Source organism: Chlamydomonas reinhardtii, chromosome 9, assembly GCF_000002595.2.
Source record: "Chlamydomonas reinhardtii strain CC-503 cw92 mt+ chromosome 9, whole genome shotgun sequence".
Lineage (NCBI taxonomy): Eukaryota > Viridiplantae > Chlorophyta > Chlorophyceae > Chlamydomonadales > Chlamydomonadaceae > Chlamydomonas > Chlamydomonas reinhardtii.
This window is the reverse complement of record NC_057012.1, coordinates 6,873,033-6,891,481: the sequence shown is the minus strand read 5'-3', so window position 1 is coordinate 6,891,481 and position 18,449 is coordinate 6,873,033. Positions and strand designations below refer to the sequence as shown.

General features: G+C 61.2%; 3 protein-coding genes across 3 annotated transcripts; all 3 read right to left on the bottom strand.

The window, feature by feature from the left end:
- Window positions 1-325: 325 nt before the first annotated feature.
- CHLRE_09g410150v5 (uncharacterized protein) lies at window positions 326-5,387 on the bottom strand. The gene is made up of 8 exons (XM_043066253.1): window positions 4,692-5,387; window positions 4,343-4,475; window positions 3,881-3,983; window positions 3,619-3,669; window positions 3,265-3,440; window positions 2,817-3,020; window positions 2,213-2,447; window positions 326-1,978 (listed from the first exon to the last, which is right to left on the bottom strand). Exons 3-8 carry the CDS (start codon window positions 3,975-3,977, stop codon window positions 1,560-1,562), a joined length of 1,182 nt encoding a protein of 393 aa, XP_042921549.1. The 5' UTR covers window positions 3,978-3,983; window positions 4,343-4,475; window positions 4,692-5,387; the 3' UTR covers window positions 326-1,559.
- Window positions 5,388-6,155: 768 nt separating this feature from the next.
- Window positions 6,156-15,037, bottom strand: CHLRE_09g410100v5 (uncharacterized protein). Its single transcript, XM_043066252.1, has 22 exons — window positions 14,878-15,037; window positions 14,298-14,662; window positions 13,906-14,017; window positions 13,628-13,674; window positions 13,314-13,421; window positions 13,127-13,168; window positions 12,894-12,982; window positions 12,565-12,673; window positions 12,280-12,399; window positions 11,838-12,006; window positions 11,523-11,647; window positions 10,876-11,373; window positions 10,537-10,643; window positions 10,147-10,388; window positions 9,572-9,864; window positions 9,356-9,466; window positions 9,074-9,202; window positions 8,682-8,744; window positions 8,319-8,432; window positions 7,882-8,066; window positions 7,642-7,729; window positions 6,156-7,319 (listed from the first exon to the last, which is right to left on the bottom strand). Exons 2-22 carry the CDS (start codon window positions 14,652-14,654, stop codon window positions 6,783-6,785), a joined length of 3,645 nt encoding a protein of 1,214 aa, XP_042921548.1. The 5' UTR covers window positions 14,655-14,662; window positions 14,878-15,037; the 3' UTR covers window positions 6,156-6,782.
- Window positions 15,038-15,765: 728 nt separating this feature from the next.
- On the bottom strand, window positions 15,766-18,327 carry CHLRE_09g410087v5 (uncharacterized protein). The gene is made up of 2 exons (XM_043066251.1): window positions 18,039-18,327; window positions 15,766-17,168 (listed from the first exon to the last, which is right to left on the bottom strand). The coding sequence occupies exons 1-2, from the start codon at window positions 18,071-18,073 to the stop codon at window positions 16,955-16,957; spliced, it is 249 nt and encodes an 82-aa protein (XP_042921547.1). The 5' UTR covers window positions 18,074-18,327; the 3' UTR covers window positions 15,766-16,954.
- Between the last annotated feature and the right edge of the window lie 122 nt (window positions 18,328-18,449).

The following is an 18,449-nucleotide window of genomic DNA, read 5'->3' as shown; positions in this document are numbered from 1 at the left end:
GACTTCTCCCGAACTGCCCTAAGCTGCCTCCGCCTCAGCGTCGGGGCAACCGCCAGCGGACCAGATGCTTCCTGGTCTTGCTGCGGCTCTCCGTCTGCTGGCTCTGGCTGGCACTGATTCAGGCAGGTAACGCAAGGGCGCCGTGTCCTGTCCGATCACGCTGCATGGCCTAGAGTGCTGTGCATCCAGTAACACCGCCACGCCCCCCGCCAGCCGCCAGCTGCCCTCCCTGCTGCCCTCCCTGTGGCGGTTCCGCCAGCGGTTCCGTCAGTCATGGCTGCTGGGAGTGCTGGCGGGTGCCACATGCAGATGATGCCAGCAAGGTTGCAGGAAATCAGTCACTCAGGTAGCGGGCTCTCCATCCGTGCCGCCCCGTGCCTCGGCCTGCCTCCCCTAGGCCCTAGCTAGTCCCCCCCCCGCTACACTTCTCTCTACCAATCCTTGCAACCCCCCCACGCCTCCTTGCCCTTGCCCGCACAAGTGCTGCTGGGCACTGCTGTGGCCATGATAGCGCCGCCTTTACACGACTGCACTCATCTCATTTCCTCAAGCCAAGCCTGAGCCAAGGAGCGAAAGCCGCGGTTGCGCAAACATACTTTATTCGCCGCTGATCACACATCTCAATACAGCTAAATCAGGGGCCGTGGCGACTGCACATGGCACATGCAATCGGCCACAGTCGACCCGAGGGCCGCACCACCATGTGCGGAGTGCCCAAACACACACACCCTCTTTTCTCTTGGGGTGGCCAGTGCCGTACTGCCGTAGTGGCGTCAAAGATTAAGAAGATGCACACTCTACCTCATCTGCGCCCAAGCATAATCCGTCACGCATTCCTGCGTACTAAGCATAGCATAACAAGCATAACCCACTTTGCCAGCGGGAGGGTTTGCAGCAACCCTGGGCAGTTGGTCCCCTCTGTAAGCCCGCAATCATAACTCAAATCATAGTCGAGCGTCCTGCAACCGGATCTTAACAACGCACAAAAGATTAATCCCATCCTCATGCTGCATCCCAACCAGGGGGCGGGTGTTGTTTCTCTGGGTCGCAGATGGCCCTTCGCGGCGTGGGTACGGCGTGCCCCCGCTTGTCGGGCTGTCCCTTCAATTGTAATCCGCATCCATGCTGCGGACATGCACTTCTCTTCCATCCACACCATCCATAACTTCGCTCGTATCACACACACTGTATTCGAACTTGTAATGTGTCCAGCTGCCAGTCACTTCACGCGTCACAATAAATTATGGTTCAAGCGAGATGATGACGCGTGAAGAGCCAATGCACGGCCGTTGATTGAGTCGGAGAAGCAGCTGGGCCAGAGACGGTTACGTCCACGTCGTCTGGGGATGAATTAACATGATTCAAGGGAATTGATGACGCGTGAAAAGCACAAAAGCACGGAAAAAGGGGGTGCAGCCGGTGCACATGGATGTTATTAGGCCCATCCCTCCCGCTCACACCTTGGCCGAACACCTACGCCAAACATTCGTGCCTTCGTATCAAACCTGCACTACAGCACAAGCTGAAGATCCCCGCTTCCCTGCACTCGCCTACCAGACCTAGGGGCAGCAAAACTGGTTGTTAGGCTCGAATCCGGCCTTCATCTGACACATGGTGGTGCGGTCCACAGAGACGCCGAAAGCCCCGGAGAACGGCACCTCCTCCTGGTTCCTGCCGCAATTCCTGCCGCAAAACGGCTTGTCCAGCAGCGCGTTGATCTTGTCAGGCGTGTTCGCGCTGCAGGCAATAATCGCCTCGTAGCAGTTTGACACCTTGGGCACGCCGCCTCCCGAGCAATCGCCGCCGCCCACCGATTGGTCGGCGCTAGGCGGCGGCGGCGACGCCGACTGTCCGGGCTCCAGGGGAGTGGTGTAGTCGGCGCTCACCCACTTGTAGATCAGGTCGTCGGTGGGGCACTCGTCAATGTAGTTGTCAGGGTCGGGGCACTTCATCACGGAGCCGCCCTCCGCCTCCAGGTCTGTGTGAGGTGATCCAAGGGTGGGACGGGTAGGTGAGGGGATGCAAGAGGATGAGTGGACGAGAGCAGGTGTTGAGCAGCAAACACAATCTGCCCCCAGCCCCAGCACCCCAGTCCCCCCAGCACCCCAGCCCCCAGCCCCCAGCCCCCAGCCCCCAGCCCCCAGCCCCCAGCCCCACACCCCAGCCCCCAGCCCCCAGCCCCCAGCCCCCAGCCCCCACACCCCAAACTCACAGAACTTGACGCCGTCATCCAACAGGCGCCGGCCCGAGCCGCCCGCTGCCGCCGCCGCGCCAAACAGCCCATCCAGCATGGCGCCGCTGGCCTCCGTGAGCTCCCAGTTGTTGCGGTCCAGCAGCAGCACGCCTGAGGCGGTCTGGAAGCGGACCACGTGGCCGCCGGTGGTCTTGGGGATGCGCGCCACGCCCAGCACGTCAACGGAGTACAGGCCGCCGGCGGGGCTCACGAACTGCGGAGGGGAGGGAAGGGCAAGGCGGTTTGTTGACCCGGGGGTTAGGCAGGCTGGTGGTGGTGGCGGTGGTGGTGGTGGTGGTGGTGGTGGTGGTGGTGGTGGTGGTGGTGGTGGTGGTGATGGTGGGGTGAGGTTGCATTCACGATTTATCAGGAAGTGAAGTTGTAGCCAGGCACAGTATTACAGCAGGCGCGGTGGGGTGGGGGAAGCCGCCACATTCGATCACATCATGCATGCCCGCATAGGCGCATACGTACGACACGGGCCCGCCCAGCGGGCCGCAGTCAGGGCCCCCCTAACCCGCTCCCGCCCCCGCGCTCGGCGCTCCCTCCCCTCCCTCCCTCCCTCCCCTCATCAATCTCTCACCACCAGGTTGCGCAGCTTCAGCAGCAGCTCAAAGGGCGCCTCGGACGATATGGCGCTTCGTGTGACCGCGGGCGTGGTGGCGATGGTGCTGTTGGAGGTGCGCGAGACCAGCTTGCCGTCGGGCGTCACGGTCATATCCAGGTTGGCGGTCAGGACGGGCGTGGAGGCGCCGTCGTTGGTGGTCATCACGCCGCCGCTGCTGACCTGCGTGTGTGTCACACGGTGGGGTGGTGCGAGGGAAAAAGCGTCGGGCAAAGGGCAGGAGGCAGCGTGCGTGGCGAAGTAGTCCCGATTTGCGCACGCACATGTGTGGCGCATCGCCTGTTCCGGACCCGCCCTGACCTGGACCCGGCCCGACAGAAGTGTAGACGTCAGTAACCCGGAGGGTAGATGCAAATGACGGCAAGGCGTGAATGCGTCACTTCTTGCGTGCGCCGCTAGCACTGACCTGCGTGTCCTTGAGCGCCGCCACCACCGCCCAGGTGAGGCCGAACATGGCGCCCAGCAGCAGGGTGGTGAAGACACCCAGGATGATCAGACCAATCTTGAAAGCCTTGGATTTGAACTTCTCCGCGACCAACGAGGACACAACGGTCTGGATCTCGCTGGCATCGATGCGCCCGTCTGAGAGGGAGGAAGGGACAGGGGGAGCGGTTTGTGTGTGGGGGGAGTGTGTGTGTGTGTGTGTGTGGGGGGGCAGTCCTCCCCCCGTAGAGGTTTTCCTCCCGCCTGGGCTTGCTCCCACGCGAGGAAAACCTCACACAGACCTAGCCCCGTCCCCACCGCGACTGCATCTACTCACCTCCATTGTCATCATACTTCAACAGCACTTTCCGAGTGGGCGTGTTGAAGCCTGTGCGTACCTTTTGTCAGTGGAAGGGCTCTGGCAGTACACGCATGGATTGCCCTTCTAGGATGGCGCACAGGTGTCAACACGCACAAGGAGGCGACACGGCACTCTAGCGCAGGAGCCGTGTGGGCGGCAGGTGCGATAGAAAGCAGACGGCTGGACCCTGTGCGCGGCCATGACATGCCTGGAAACCCACTGTGAACTTAGGCCTCACGTTCAAGTTTGATGTGGTTGGGAGTGGGCCGCTCGCCATCGCGCGCCTCCGCCTTGAGGTCTAGAGCAGGCTGCTCAACGTCTCCGTTCTCAGCCATAATGCTCTGTGAATGTCATGAGGGCAGCGGGCGGATCACATTCAGTGTGTGTAGCGAACGTGATGCATGCTGTGAACTATTTCCTGTAGCAGTTCGGTGCGCCGGTCGTCGCTGCCCAGAGGCGTAGACGAAGCCATGCCGGCACAAAAGTGACAAGTTCGTCACACAGCGCGCGTTGTGCATGGTTTCAAATGCCAGGGCCCTGATAATGAGCTAAACGACACAGCACGGGCATCGCGGTGCTGTTTTGAGGGCGAAGCACAAGATGCTGCTGCGATCCAATGAGAGGCTGTGCGAGCCTCGACCCAGCTGGCGGACAGGGGCATACACTTCCTGAATCATTGTCTAGAGGCGCCTGCCCTCACCTTTGGTCCACTCTGCTGGCACTGGTATGCAAACGGACGTGCGGCGGGTGAAGAACTGCTGGGTGAAGAAGAACTAATGCTGCGCAATGTGCGCGTATAGTGTTATAGTTGGCACTGTTTTGTTTTATCTATACTGCAGTTGGTGTGGATGCCTGTGTGTCGACTCTGGCGTTTCCTTTCTCCGCTGACCCTTCGGAGTTGGAAATCTGGCCCACGACAGCCCACTCACACTCAGCTACATATATAAAACCCCGCATATCCCCCATGCTCAAGCTACGTCGTGCCTGAGATTGGTGCACACTCTTCCGCGATCGCCCGCCTTCGCCCGCCTCTCCTCCCTACCTCCTACCTGTTACTCCCCCCAGAATCGTGACTGCAGAATGCTGCCTCACAGCTCTGCATACATATTCCACACCGTTGCTCGCGGATATCAAGCCCAGCTCTCTAGGTGTGCCGCCCAAAGTGTGGCGGAATCCTGTGCCTTTGCGCTATGCTGCGGGTTTTGTTAGGTGGTGTTCACATTGTGCTCGAAATTGGTGTGGCCGGTAAGCCGTACGTGCCCAAAATCAATTTCCGGCACATAGAACCGGCATTTCGGCGACGTGGCGACTTTGTACTTTCCAAACTACATATCGGGCACGCGTAGCCGAAACACCCCCAATCCCATAGGAATTTGGCTCAAATTGCATTTCAGCTACATTTCGGCTACGCCCCCCATTCAGATATCGCGCCCATTTCGGCCACGGCCCATTATAAATTACGCGCACAATGTGAATCCCGCCTTATGCGACTTGGCTCATTCGTTTCCTTACATCGTTCTTTATACCTGATCTTCTTTCCAAGGTGCGACAGCGAGTGCATCGTCAGAACGGAGCCGGAAACTGCTCTGTCGTGACAGGAAGAAAAGTCTCTGTATCTCTGATTGCAAGAAAGCAACATGCAGTATAGTGCTGGCGGTGTATGGCCTTAATGTAACAGCGACCGACGAGAAACACGAAGGCGCAGAGGCAAACTGCACTAGACCTCTTCTAGACATTGGCAGTAGTCGATGGTCAGTACCAAACGTGAGAACTGATGAAACGAAATGGTGGCAAAGCACACGTGCCTGAACTTTGCTCCCGATCGGCGACCCCGGCAGACCTCGGGGCCTCCCCTCGCTCCATTTGCTGCTCGGGTCTTCCACTTCCGCCTTGCCCCGCCCTGGTTTGGCCACTGCTTGCAGTGCTCGCATCTTCCATCTACACTGTAGAAACTGCCCCAAATCCGCCGAAGGCGGAGACAAATGTTGGTACTGGGGCCGCGCATCTACGGAGTGCTGACGTTTTGGCGCGGATTATGGCGGTGTCTTAGACGTTTAGGGGGGATTGGGGCCTTGCGCCCTTGCCCCCTTGGGAAATTTCTCCAGGCATAGATGCTGCGGGAGGGGTCATCTACGCTGTGTAGACGCCGCGGCCCTGAGGGCATCTACAAGGTACGGGGACTGCCTGCTTGCTTGTCGCCCGCCGGCCACTGCTTTGTTGCATGCACTCTGGTTGCATTCTGTCTGTGTGGACGTTGGTCGCCTGCCTGCAGGTGCGATGCGCCTCTGCTTCACGCGTGTGGCGTTGCGGTGTGTGTGCGTGTGTGTGTGTGTGTGTGTGTGTGTGTGTATGTGTGTATGTGTGTATGTGTGTGTGTGTGTGTGTGTGTGTGTGTATGTGTGTGTGTGTGTGTGTGTGTGTGTGTGTGTGTGTGTGTGTGTGTGTGTGTGTGTGTGTGTGTGTGTGTGTGTGTGTGTGTGTGTCTGTGTCTGGTACTGTCTATCGCCTGGCCGGGCGTTTGGAGCTTGAGGAATGCGCATCAGCAAACGACCAGCCTGCCAGGGGGTCAGCGATGTCGCGGTACAATAACTCCGGCGTTATACCGCCAGCCACGCAATCTTGCCTTATTGTCGTGCTACCGTATGAGGAAGTCGACCCATACACCCCGCCGCGCGCAGCGTGCATGCAACTTCAAGTCTTCAACACAAGGTGTAAAACGCATACAAGGCACAACCCAACGCAAATAACGCCCCACAATACCGGTACAGCAATTTGGTTCTTGTCCTAACGTCGGCACCCTCGTACTCTTTCTTCACATTACGAAGATGAACTAAAATTGCGTGCCGTATCGTCGCTCAGCCGCTAATGCTGGCAACCGCCTTTCTCTTCCACGGAAATGCGTGACGGCTTCATGTGCGCGTGCCGTACGGAGCAGGTCCATTCCTGAAACAATACGAACGACGATGCAGGTCTCCAAGCTAGATACGTGCGGTATGTACCTTGACCTTGTGCGCTTGCACACATGCTACACACATGCTACACGTTTCACAAACCGCCGCTTACCGGGCGCCTTACATTGTAAGCCAATGAACAAGCTCTGGCATATCTCGCCTGCCCCGCTGCCCGGCGGTACTCCCAACTCAGCAATTATCCCCGCCCGTTCCATGCGGGGTTACCGTCGCCGCCACTGCCCCAGCCCCCGCCTGCGGCGCGGCCGGCTCAGCCGCACCGCGGCCGCCCAGCGGCGGCGCCGCCATTGCCGCCGCCGCCGCTGTGCCGGAGCCGCCTAAGACCACGCCCGAGTAAATAGGCGACAGACCAGCAGCAGAGGGAGCGGGCTTGCCTGATGATAAGGACCGGCCGCGCGGCTGCGGGCTCTTGGGCTGCTCCTGCTCGCTCTTGCCCTTGGGCACGCATCCCCTGGTGCAGCGCACGCACCCGCCCTTGAGCGACTTGGCGCTCTGCTTGACAGACAGGAAGTCGGGCGTGTGGTCCTCGAGCCAGGCCAGCACGGGGCGCAGGATGGGCATGAGGAGCGGGTCCACAAGCGCCTTCTCCACCTCCACCAGCACGAACACGATTGCGGTGCACACCACCACACGCGCCCACTGGATGCCGTCCATGCTCCCGGTCATGTGGAAGAAGCCGTTCACGCCCGGCACGTACGTCACAAACACCTGTGTTTGGGTGGCGATCATCATGGTGGGGACGCCGAACAGGTACGCGGGTTCGAAAGAAAACGTGATGCAGCCCGCCGGCGCGCTGGTCACAACCACGTCAGGTGTATGAAGTGTTGGGCCGCTTGTGCGTGCTGGCTGGCTGGTGGCTGCTGGTGATGCGCACGCATGGCAGCAGTGCCAGTGGATGCAGCTGATGCGGTCATGCGGGTGCGGGGGTGGCCCAGCGGCACCTCTGTGTGCATGTCCAGCATACAGTGTCATGCTGGTTGCGACGCCAAGAGCGCTGCCCCACTCGCCGCACCCCACTTGGCTCACCCACCATGATTCCCGCCACCAGCGCAATGGAGATGTAGACGATGGGATTGCCGAAGAACACCCGCGGGTGGAAACAGGACAACTTGATAAACCTGTGTGTATGTGTATGCGTGTGTGTGAATGGCACAAGGGGAACGGGTTGACACACTACAAGCAAGCAGCCGGCCGTATGCTTATGCAACGGGCGGGATACCGTTCAAACCCAGCAGGCTCCACCAGACCGACACCACTCTCCAAACCTCACCTGCAGTTCACAAAGTAGGCGATCTGTGCGCCCACCAGCACGTTGAAGGCCTCGCTGCGCCGCTGCTTGAGGTTGTAGCCGCCGCCCGGCGTGCTGCTGTCCTCGCCTCCCCAGTAGAACATGCCCAGCACCAGCGCCACCACGACGTTGCACACGAAGAAGCAGCGCCACAGCAGCAGCTTGCCCTGAGCGCGCATGCATGCGTTCGCAGGTGTGTGTGCGTGTGTGTGTGTGTGTGTGTGTGTGTGTGTGTGTGTGTGTGTGTATATATATGTGGGCGCCATAGCTGGTGGCTTCATCGGGTAGGGTGTTGCAGCAGTGTTGTTGACTCATGCTGCTGGCTGGTGCGAAGGATATGAGCGCAAGTGGTGCCTAGAGCAGTGGAAGAGCAGAGGGAAGGGAGGAGCACGCCCACCATCCCGCCTGCGCTCGCTCACCACCAGCCTCTTGCCGCGGCGGCGCGGCTGTCGCTCCATGATGTCGGGCTCGGGCGGCTCCGCGGCCAGCGCCAGGCCCAGAGTCACCGACGTAATCAGGTTCACCAGCAGCACCTGGCGGGGGCGGCGTGAAGAAAGAAGTAGCAACGGGAAACGGTCGGGGGTAAAACGTGGAACCGTGTGCGTCGGGTGCAATACGGGCACCCGAGGTCCCATGCGCTGATGTGCCGCACGTGCCGCGTGCGACGTGTGCGCCTGGCTGCCCCAACAGCCAAGAACCAGGCCGCACCCCTCACAGTGACCTGCTGCCGAGAACACACACAAACACGCAACCTCCCCAGCCACGCGCCAACCTATACATACCTGCAGCGCCGTGAGCGGCACGTTGTCCAGGCTGAGAATGTAGGACCACAACACGCTGAAGCCCTGTGATGTGTGCGCATTGCATGTGTACCGTATAGTTCTGAATTACATTACCGGTATGCTGTGTTGAAGTCGGGTTGCGGAATGGGCTGGCGCATTGGAGCGCCATGGCCCATAAGAGAAGCGCGAAGAGCACTCCGCGGCATGGGGCCTATTGGGGCCCCCATCCCAGGTTACTTCGCTGCTGGCATCCTGCGGCCGTGCTCCGTGGGCGGTGGGTTTGAGCTGCAGCAAACAGCCCAAGCGGCATGCGTCTGCACCCAGCCGCCGCCGCGAGCCCAGGTTCCCGGCCAGGCCGCCACACCGCAGGTCCCACGTCCGGCCTCCCTCACCTGCGCCAAGTTGACGGGCAGGTTGAAGATGAGGATCTTTCGGATGTTGTCCCACACGCGGCGGCCCTCACGCACTGCCGCCACAATGGTGGCGAAGTTGTCATCCGCCAAAACCATCTTGGCAGCCTCCTGCAAACAGTAAAGAATTGTTTAGATGAAAGCTCAAGTTGGGGGTGCTTTTACACAGCGCAGTATTTGTACACAGCAACACAGCCAACGCAAGCAAATTGCAAGGGCGCCCCAAAGACACAACCATCCCGCCACGCCCCACACCGGCCGCACCTTGGACACGTCTGTGCCGGTGATGCCCATGGCTACTCCCACGTCCGCAGCCTTGAGCGCGGGCGCGTCGTTCACACCATCGCCCGTCATCGCCGCCGTCTGGCCCAGAGCCTGTGGTAGGACGACGTACCATAGCGGGTTAGCTCGGGCTTGTGACACACTGTAGCGCACTTCCCAGGAGGCTGCCACCCGCCACCAACACGAACCCGCCCGCACCTGCAGCGCCCTGACGATACGCAGCTTGTTCTCGGGGGAGGCGCGTGCGAACACGTTGCAGCCCATCACCACCGCCTGCAGTCCCGCGTCGTCCATGGCGTCCACCTGCGGACCCGTGATCACAGGCACGGCTTTGGAGCTGGCGCGGCGCGCGTCGTGCCCATGGCCGTGCCCGGCAGCGGCCTTGGCGGGCGGCTCATTAGCAGCCTTGTCGGCCGCGGCCGGCATCTCCTGGGCCCGCGGGACGATGCCCAGCATTTGGCCAATAGCAACCGCCGTGAGCGCGTGGTCGCCTGACATCAGGGGGTATCGAGAGGGTCAGAGGGGACCAGAGGGTCGGAGGGGACGCCATGTAACAGGGTTGGTGCATCGAACCGCCAACGTTGTTTTCCCCCTTGTCGACACCTAGAGGTACCCTTCTTGACATCTCGAGGCATGCTGTACGGCTTGTTCAAAGTACAAGCGCGTGCACTGTGGTGCGGCTGGTGTGCTGCAGCACCGTGTCATCAGGCCGCCGGTACCGTAGCGGTGAAGCGAACCGCCCTCGCTGCACGCCGCCCCTCTCTACCCCTCACCTGTGATCATCTTGACAGTGATGCCGGCCTTGTGCGCCACACCCACCGCGCGCACCGCCTCCTCGCGCGGCGGGTCCAGGATAGCCACCAGCAGCACCATTGACAGCTGCAGCTTTGCGGCAGGTGCCGGCGGCGGCTTGCCCTCAGCCGCAGCTGCCGCCGCGGCCTCCGGATTCACGCCGCCAGACAGCAGCCAGGCAGGCGACAGGACGGAGAGGTCGGTGTCTTCCGGGAGCACGGTCCTGCAATGTGGGGTAAGTAAAAGACAGTGAGAAAGAAAATACGCACGAATGACGCACCAGCACCATTACCCAAATCCAACCAACCGGTTTGCCACTCGCCAGGTCCCCTGCTGTCTCACCCAGACGCCTCACCAGGGGTGCGCCTCACCTGCACAGCGCCAGCACTCGCAGTCCCCTGCTGCTGAGTGCCGCCTGCTGCGCCTTCCAAAAGCCCGGGTCCAGAGCGGCGGTGCGGCTCAGGTCGTTGTCAACGACCTATGTCACCAGCAGCCATGCGGGTCGTGCGGTAGTCAGGCATCGAGGGAGCGAGGCAGGGTAATGGCAGTAAGAGGCAGCGGATACAGTGCAATCATACCGTCTAAGCGCTGTGTCCCGCGGCTTGCGCCCAGTGCGCACCAGTTCCCCTACCGCCACTCCAGTCCCCCACCCCACCCCACCCCACCCCACCCCATCTCTTCCCCGTCCCCACACCCGCAGCCGCACGCACCTGGCTGTTGCACAGCGGCAGCAGTCGGTCCGGTGCGCCCTTGACATACATGATCAGTTCGCTGCCGCCGCCCTCCGCCTGCTCCCGATGCACCGTCGCCATGAACTTGTGCTCACTCTCAAACGGCACGGTGCCCACACGCGGCACGGCCGCCTTCAGCTCCGCCGCGGGCGGCAGGCCGGCCTTCTCCGCCGCCGTCAGCAGTGCCACCTCCGTGGGCGCTCCCAGGGGGCTGTAGCGCACGCCGCCGCCGCCACCCTTGTCCTTCCCGCCCTTGTCTGCTGCACCCGCCACGTCCGCCGCGGCTCCGTCGTCGCCGATGGAAATGGCCACCTCCCCCGGGCCCTCCTTGATCAGGGATGAGTCGTTGCACAGCACCGTGCCCTTAAGCAGCTGCTGCAGGGCGGTCCGCTGGGCGCCGTCCAGGGGCTGGCTGCGGGTGCCGCTGCCGTTTGCGACGGCGGCTCCCTTGTCCGTGGCAGCAGCGTCAGGCACAAGCTGCGGGGGCGACACACATGGGGGTTCAGTCCACGCTGCGTAGTGCTTATTGGGCATATCTTCCTAGGGCGACAGATGTGCCCGTCCCGACCACTCCAACCCCATTCCCAGCGCCGCTCCCGCCGCCCTAGGTCCGTCTCCCCTCTCACCATGGCGAACTCCCCGATCGGCTCGTAGCCCACGCCACTGACGGTGTACTCGGTCGCGGCCGTGCGCAACGCCACCACCGTCATCTCGTTCTTAGTCAGCGTGCCAGTCTTGTCGGAGCAAATGACTGGAACGACAGCAGGTGAAGGCAGGATGCAGTAAGCGTGGATGAGATGCGCGGCTTGCGGCGAACACTCGTCTGCCCCGCCCGTGCTCCTATGTTCCTTCCCCGCTCCCCCATTCCCTTATCTCGCATCTGCCTCCGCTCCCTTCCTTCCCTTCCTTCCTTCCTGAAACCCCCTCTCTCCTATCCTCACCGTTCAGGCTGCCCAGCGTCTCCACGGCTGGCAGCTGCCGGATGATGGCGTTGTTGCGAGCCATGACTGTGGTGCCGATGGCCAGCACGATAGTGACCATGGCTGGCAGGCCCTCCGGCACGATGGCCACCGCAATGGAGACCGCAGACTCGAACGCCTCCTTGAAGCCCTGCAGAGCTTGCAGAGCCCCACATACACCGCAGGCGTACACGTGAGTTGAAAATCCGAATGGGGCGCGTGAGTGCTTACGGTTACAGCACAGTCACTTTTGTAACTGAAGGTTTCACTCTAGCCGCAGAATCCAGCGGACCGGGCTTTTTGTTTGGAGCGTCACAATCACCCTCCTGTAACCCGAAAGACACACTGCCGTCTACGGTACAAAGGCTTGCCGGGTCGGCTCCGTCTGTGGCCTGCCAGCACTGCGCACGCGAGTCCAACCTACCTGGTCGGCGTGCAGCAGCGCCAGCAGGAACGCCAGGAGTCCAATCGCCAGCACCAGCAGCACCAGCCAGCGCCCCAGCACCTCGAGCTGGTGGACCAGGTTGTTGCGGGCGGACTCGACCTGAGGGCGGGAGGAGGGTCCGGGAGTTGCCGGGTCGGTGAGGGAGAGGCATGACTTGGAATACGGGATCTTTGGGCCATGGACCTTCTAACCCCCGGTAAACCTGCACAAGGCTTTCCCCAGCCCACAACCTCCTACACAACAGCGCAGCCCACACGCGCTCACCGTGCCGACCATCTTGTTGATTTGTCCAATCTCTGCGCTGTCGCCTGTCGCCACCACCACGCCCCGGCCCTGGCCCGACACCACATTGGTGGCACTGAAGCACATGCACCTGAATGGGAGGGGGCAGTTGGGGAGAACAAGGGAGGCAGGTAAGGATAAGGATGAACGTGGGAGCCGTGAATGTACCGTGGTGGGAGTGACAACGCATGCGGCCCGTTGCGGCTGCTTCCTGTCGCGTCCCACCCTCAAGGTCTGTTAAGCGCGAGGCGCCCTCCCCCCCACACACACATGCGTGCTGGGCCCTGATTCGGCGCCCAGAGCGCACTCACTTGCGGTCTCCCAGTCCTGCTTGCGCCGGTGCGGGGTGCAGCACCTTGGACACGGGCACGGACTCGCCTGTGAGCATGGCCTCCTGGACCTGTGGGTAAGTGAGGGCACACATGGAGAGTTGATTACAGTGACTGCCAGCTACACCGCCTGCAATGCCTCCGACTCCCCATGCTGCCGACCTCCCCATGCACCCGCACCCACCACCACCACCCCTCCACGCCTCCCACCGCACCTGCAGGTTCACCGCTGACAGCAGCCGTACATCCGCGGGCACCTGTCATGGTTGTTGTTGGCAAAAGGGGACACAGGCAACCCTTGAAAACAAGGTTGAGGGCCGTTGCATTGAGCATCCGCAGCAGCAGCTGACCGCATACGTGACTACCTCCCGCTCCTCCCTCCCTCCACCTCCGCCGCCCCACCTTGTCTCCGCTCTTGAGCAGCACCACATCGCCCGGCACCAGCGACTCAGCGGGCAGCACCGCCGCCTGACCGTCACGGAGCACAGTGGCGTTGGGGGACAGCAGGGCCTGGGGGGAGGGGGGGGGCAGGAGGCCGGGCGTGGGATGAGGGTTAGGATTGGGACGGAGGACAAGAGGGTATTGTGCTAGTGAGAGGTGTTGCTGGAGGACGCGGCACCCGTGTGGGCGCAATGCCGGAACTCTGGGCGCCAGCCCCAACCTTAACACCGCCACCAGCTACCCCAGTCCTACCCCCACACAAGCCCGCTGTCCACCTTGATGGCGTCAGCGGCCTTCTCGGCACGACCCTCCTGATACAGACCTGGACAGGGGCGGGAAGGGAGGTGGGCCATGGCACGGGGCACGGGGCAAGGGTTGGTGGCCGGGGTTTCTAACGCCCACATCAAAAAGAGCACATCCGCAGACGGCACCTGCTGATGCGATTGCCGCCGTCAGTGTCGTCACCAGTCCTGAACGCCGGGGCACGCACACCCAAGCGCATACCGTACACTTCCCCATCCTACTCGCTCCCCCCTATCTTGGTGCGACGCACCCAGGGCAGTGTTGATGACGATGACTCCCAGGATGAGGCCGAACTCGGCCCAGCTCTCCAGCGCGCCCTCCACAATCGCCGCCGCGAACAGCAGGCCAATGATCATGTTGTTCTGTTGGTGTGTTGGGTTGGGATGGATGCGACATGAAAGGAAGGGACAGCCCGACCAACGAGGTTGCACCGCACCCATGCCATGAGGGACCATCTCCGGCACAGAGAGGAGCTGCCCTCGCCCTGGTTGAGTATGGTGTCGGTGATGGGTGGCGAGAAGACGCGCGCATTTGCCCCAGTCACAACAACGGCGCCTATCGAGCCGCACACGCTCCAACGTGCAGAAGCCCTCTCCAGTTTCTAGACAAGCTAGCTGGCTTATATGAGCAGTACACGCTCACCAGCTGGTTCCACAGCCGCCGCCAGAAGCTGATCTTCTCCACCTCGGTTAGCTTGTTGGGACCGAACAACTGGAGCCTCCGCTGCGCCTCCGAATCGGAAAGGCCATTCTCCACCGAAGACCCCAGATCCGCCACCACCTCGTCTTCCGTCGCTATTGCGTGCCACGGCAGCTCGTCTGAGTCCGCCTTAAAGGGCTTCACGTCTGCTCCGCGCGCCATGCTGATGATGGATGCCTTGTCCAGGACCGAATTCTTAGTGAGCGACTTCCCGCCCGTTGACTTGGTGCCGAGAGACTTGCGGCCCACATCATCACCACCATATCGCCCGGTGTCAGCTGGCGCGTCCGTTGCAGTCATCCTGCCGCCTGCGTGGCCGAGGGGAAGCAGGGGGAGACAATCAGCAGCTGTGTCACGCGCAGTCGAACGAGTTCGTGACGAACGGTTAGGAAGCCCCACCGCTGTGTTGCTATTTTAGCTTGTAAGAGGCAAATCATATGTTCTGGCGCGGAGATCACTGGCAAATTGCGTCGAAGATTGCATATTCGAAAGCATGATGGGCTCGCAACGCCGACCAACGCACCGTGCGCGCAGGCAGAGGGCCCTCAGCAGCTCTGCCTTAAACGGCACCTCAGATGATGCCTGCAGATGCTACTTGCACGGGGCGCTGGACATTTGGCGCGTCTGAAGTCGAAGTACTTAGGGTTTCAGAACTTCCGGTCTCTGCAGCTAAGATAAGTAGCTGAATTATATGCATTGAGAGTACAAAACAGTCAAACATAATGTCATGTGGGGTGCTCCTGTGCACTGTTCCGCATTGACCGTATCGAATGAGGACGTGCAGAGGCGGGCCCGCAGGCCCCGCCCGCCCCCCCCCCCCGTCCCCCCGCCCTCCCGCCCCTGAGGTCTCTTCACCTCCCGAAAGAAACAAACGCCAAGGGTATGAATCTTCCTCTGGTTGTCGACGTTGCTTTGCTGGTGGGCGGCATGTTCGGGATGTACGGCCTAGGCTGTGCCGTGCCGGGCGGCCGGCGTGCCCTGGTCCCTCGACCCGTGGACCGGCGCACTTTTACCTTTCGGGAGGATGGGGGGGCGGAGTTTATTCCAATCCCAAAGAATTCAAGACCCCAAAGCAGCCCACAGAGGAGGTTTGCGAGGGGCTGCACTGTGGGGGGGGGGCGGGTATGCAGGCAGGGTGGTCGGCCGTCAGTTGGGCCGACCCGGACCCGGTGTTTGGCGCGGCCGACCTGTGGCAGGGGGGGCGGGAGGGTGGATTGGGGTTAGCGCGTTCACGTGAGGAGTAAAACCAGCCAATTCCAAATTCCAAAGGTCCGTGGAGTGTGGTAGCTCCACAGGCTCGACACCAAGGCAGGGGCGCCGTAAGTGACCGTACGGTATTCCAAAGGTCGACATCATTCGATTAACGTTCCTACCGCGTCGGCGGTCTCGGAATCTTGCGGGAGCCACAATTTACGGATCGTGATCGAGTGCTCGGGAGCGTTGGGACAACCTGCGACAGCGAGGCGCACCAGGCACACGCTGCCGGCACCACGCGCACCTCCTGCCCAGACCGCATAACTGACTCGATGGCGTCTTGCATTTGCATTCACACTAGCTTTCATTTCTCTGAACTGCTCTAGAGTCCACGGAAGTAACGCACCAACCCTGGACCACACCAGTGACCTCAGCAGGGTCACTCCTGGCCAGAACGACGCAGGGCCCAGCGGATGATCCCCCTCTATGCAAGCACTAGGCAGAAAACAAACAAAATAACGCAAAACAAGCACACCAGCCACACGCATGCGTGACGCACACGACATGACATCTGCAGGCTGCGGGGCTTAGTCCTGCGACCCTCGCAGCCTCACACGACCATGACCTCAACCCAGACAGCACACGACGCCAGGGCATACTTAGTCTATGGGCAGCCACAAACGCGTCTTGCTTGGCCACGAGGCCCGAGGGGCTGCAGCACCTAACCCACCCCTGAAGCCCCACAGCCCCTGCACACCCTCGCACCCCACCGAAATCTGCTAGCCTGCATCGAAGCCCCCATCCCCTGCCCGCTGGGCCCCACTAGAACACCAACTCAGTCAGGACTCTGCGCGCTCTTGCCGCTTCTTATAAGGGCTGTTCCCTCTTCATTCAAGCCTCCGGCTCCAGCTCCAATGCTTGCGGCAGTGCGCAAAGCAGCTCCCCATACATTTTCCACCGAAATGATTGGGTGCGTGGAGTCCACGCCCTCCCAGCCCTTGCGGAGAAAGCCCAGCTGTGCAAACCGTAGCAGCCGCGACCAGAAGTCCGCCGCGACCACGCGAGCGGACGCCGGCTGGACGGGGGTCACTCCTGGCAGCGACGCCGTCAGCTTGCGTAGGCGGGACCTCATCCGGGTCAGGATCCGCCTTCGCTGTTTCCGCCGCCGCGGCCCGCGGCCCAGAGTTCGCTGCTGCCACCGCCACTTCCGTACCTCCTTGGGCCGCCGCAGTGCGCGACATCCCGCGCAGCCGCACCCGGCCATGCCCCATGGCGGACAGCGCCGCCATCACCAGCACATCTCCCAAACACACTGCTGATAGCCCGGTGGCGCGCGCCTTCACCAGCCAGAGCTGCGCCTGGCTGATGGGTGAAGCCTCCGGACTGTGCGCGTTGATTTCTGCCACCTAATGCTTTGGCCACCGCACAGTCCCAGAAGTGGTGCTGCCGTGGCGTGGCGCATGGGCAGGGGGGGCGGCTGGGCCTGCCTCAGCATATGGCCACGGCCACACTGCTGCCCGCGCAGCCACGCACGGCTCGCGCCGTGCCGATGGCATGTGGGAGTTGCCTGGTAGCGGTACAGCGTCGATGGCCAGCCGCCACAGCGTTTCAAAATAGCCTCTGTGTGAGTCGTGTGTGTGTGTGTGTGTGTGTGTGTGTGTGTGTGTGTGTGTGTGTGTGTGTGTGTGTGTGTGTGTGTGTGTGTGTGTGACAACGGTTTACAGTTGTTTATCAGATCACTATACGTGATCGTGTATCCGGACAACCCGTAGTTTCTAGTGCCAGGGGCCAGTGTGTGTGTGTGTGTGTGTGTGTGTGTGTGTGTGTGTGTGTGTGTGTGTGTGTGTGTGTGTGTGTGTGTGTGTGTGTGTGTGTGTGTGTGTGTGTGTGTGTTAGTTGGCCAGTCATTTGGGTACACACCTAATGATCCCTGTTCAAGACGGGGCTGAGCCGGCTGGAGCCGGTCTATCTCTCTCCTAACTGCTGTTGGGTTACTGTAACAGTACGCCTCCGGCCCAGCCCAAGAACTGAGACGTGCTTACCTAAGTGCACGAAATACACGAAAGCCACATTCAAGATGATCACTCGCGCACACTTCCGCTCTGTGCCGTTAGCGCTCTCTACCACAAGGCGTTGCCTGCGTCGGCTCATTCCGCGCCTGCCATTTCCCCGCAAACCAGGTATAAGACCGCAAGGTACCCTGCTGCATGGGGCGACAGGGGCTGCGACATACCGTGCCGTGCGTGATAGGTTCCCGTGCCCGCTGCGTACGCAATTTGTGCAGCCGCGCAAGTTGTCCCCACCCCATTTTAGCACTTCAACCGCCTCTGGATCACTCCATAATCCCCGCAACTTGCCGCCCCGCGGAGGGGCGCGGAGGGCGCGGGGTACCGCGACAGACTGAGATAGCGTGAAAAGTGGTTTCCCCCTCAATTTTCCCTCACTACGAAAACCTAAGGCCCGGACAAGCCCTGCAACAATATGGTTTACCCGTGTGCAAGCGCCCCCTTCCCGCAGGCCACCATAAGACCTTAAGCGGCCTCGCGAAGATGACGCCCGTTAGGACGACCGCGACTGGGAAGCTCTACACGCTGCCAGGTCGCAGTAATTACAAGATTCAGTCAAGTTCCCATTCGTTTATGGACACCAGAAGCTAGCTTGTACGCCAGTCAGATTCCAAATAAACGCAGTTGACGCACTTTGTCGAGCCAACCCTCCAACTCGTTGGCGGTCAAGGTGCTGGCGTTCAAATAATGCTTGTGAGTTGTGAGTCGGTGTTGAAACGATTACGCTCGCGAAAACGTAAGCGCCCCTAGGAGAGCAAGTCGGGCATGCGGCGGGGCATGCCTCCTCGGTTGTCCGTCCGAATCGCCATGCACGCGCCCATTTTCGTATAAAAAG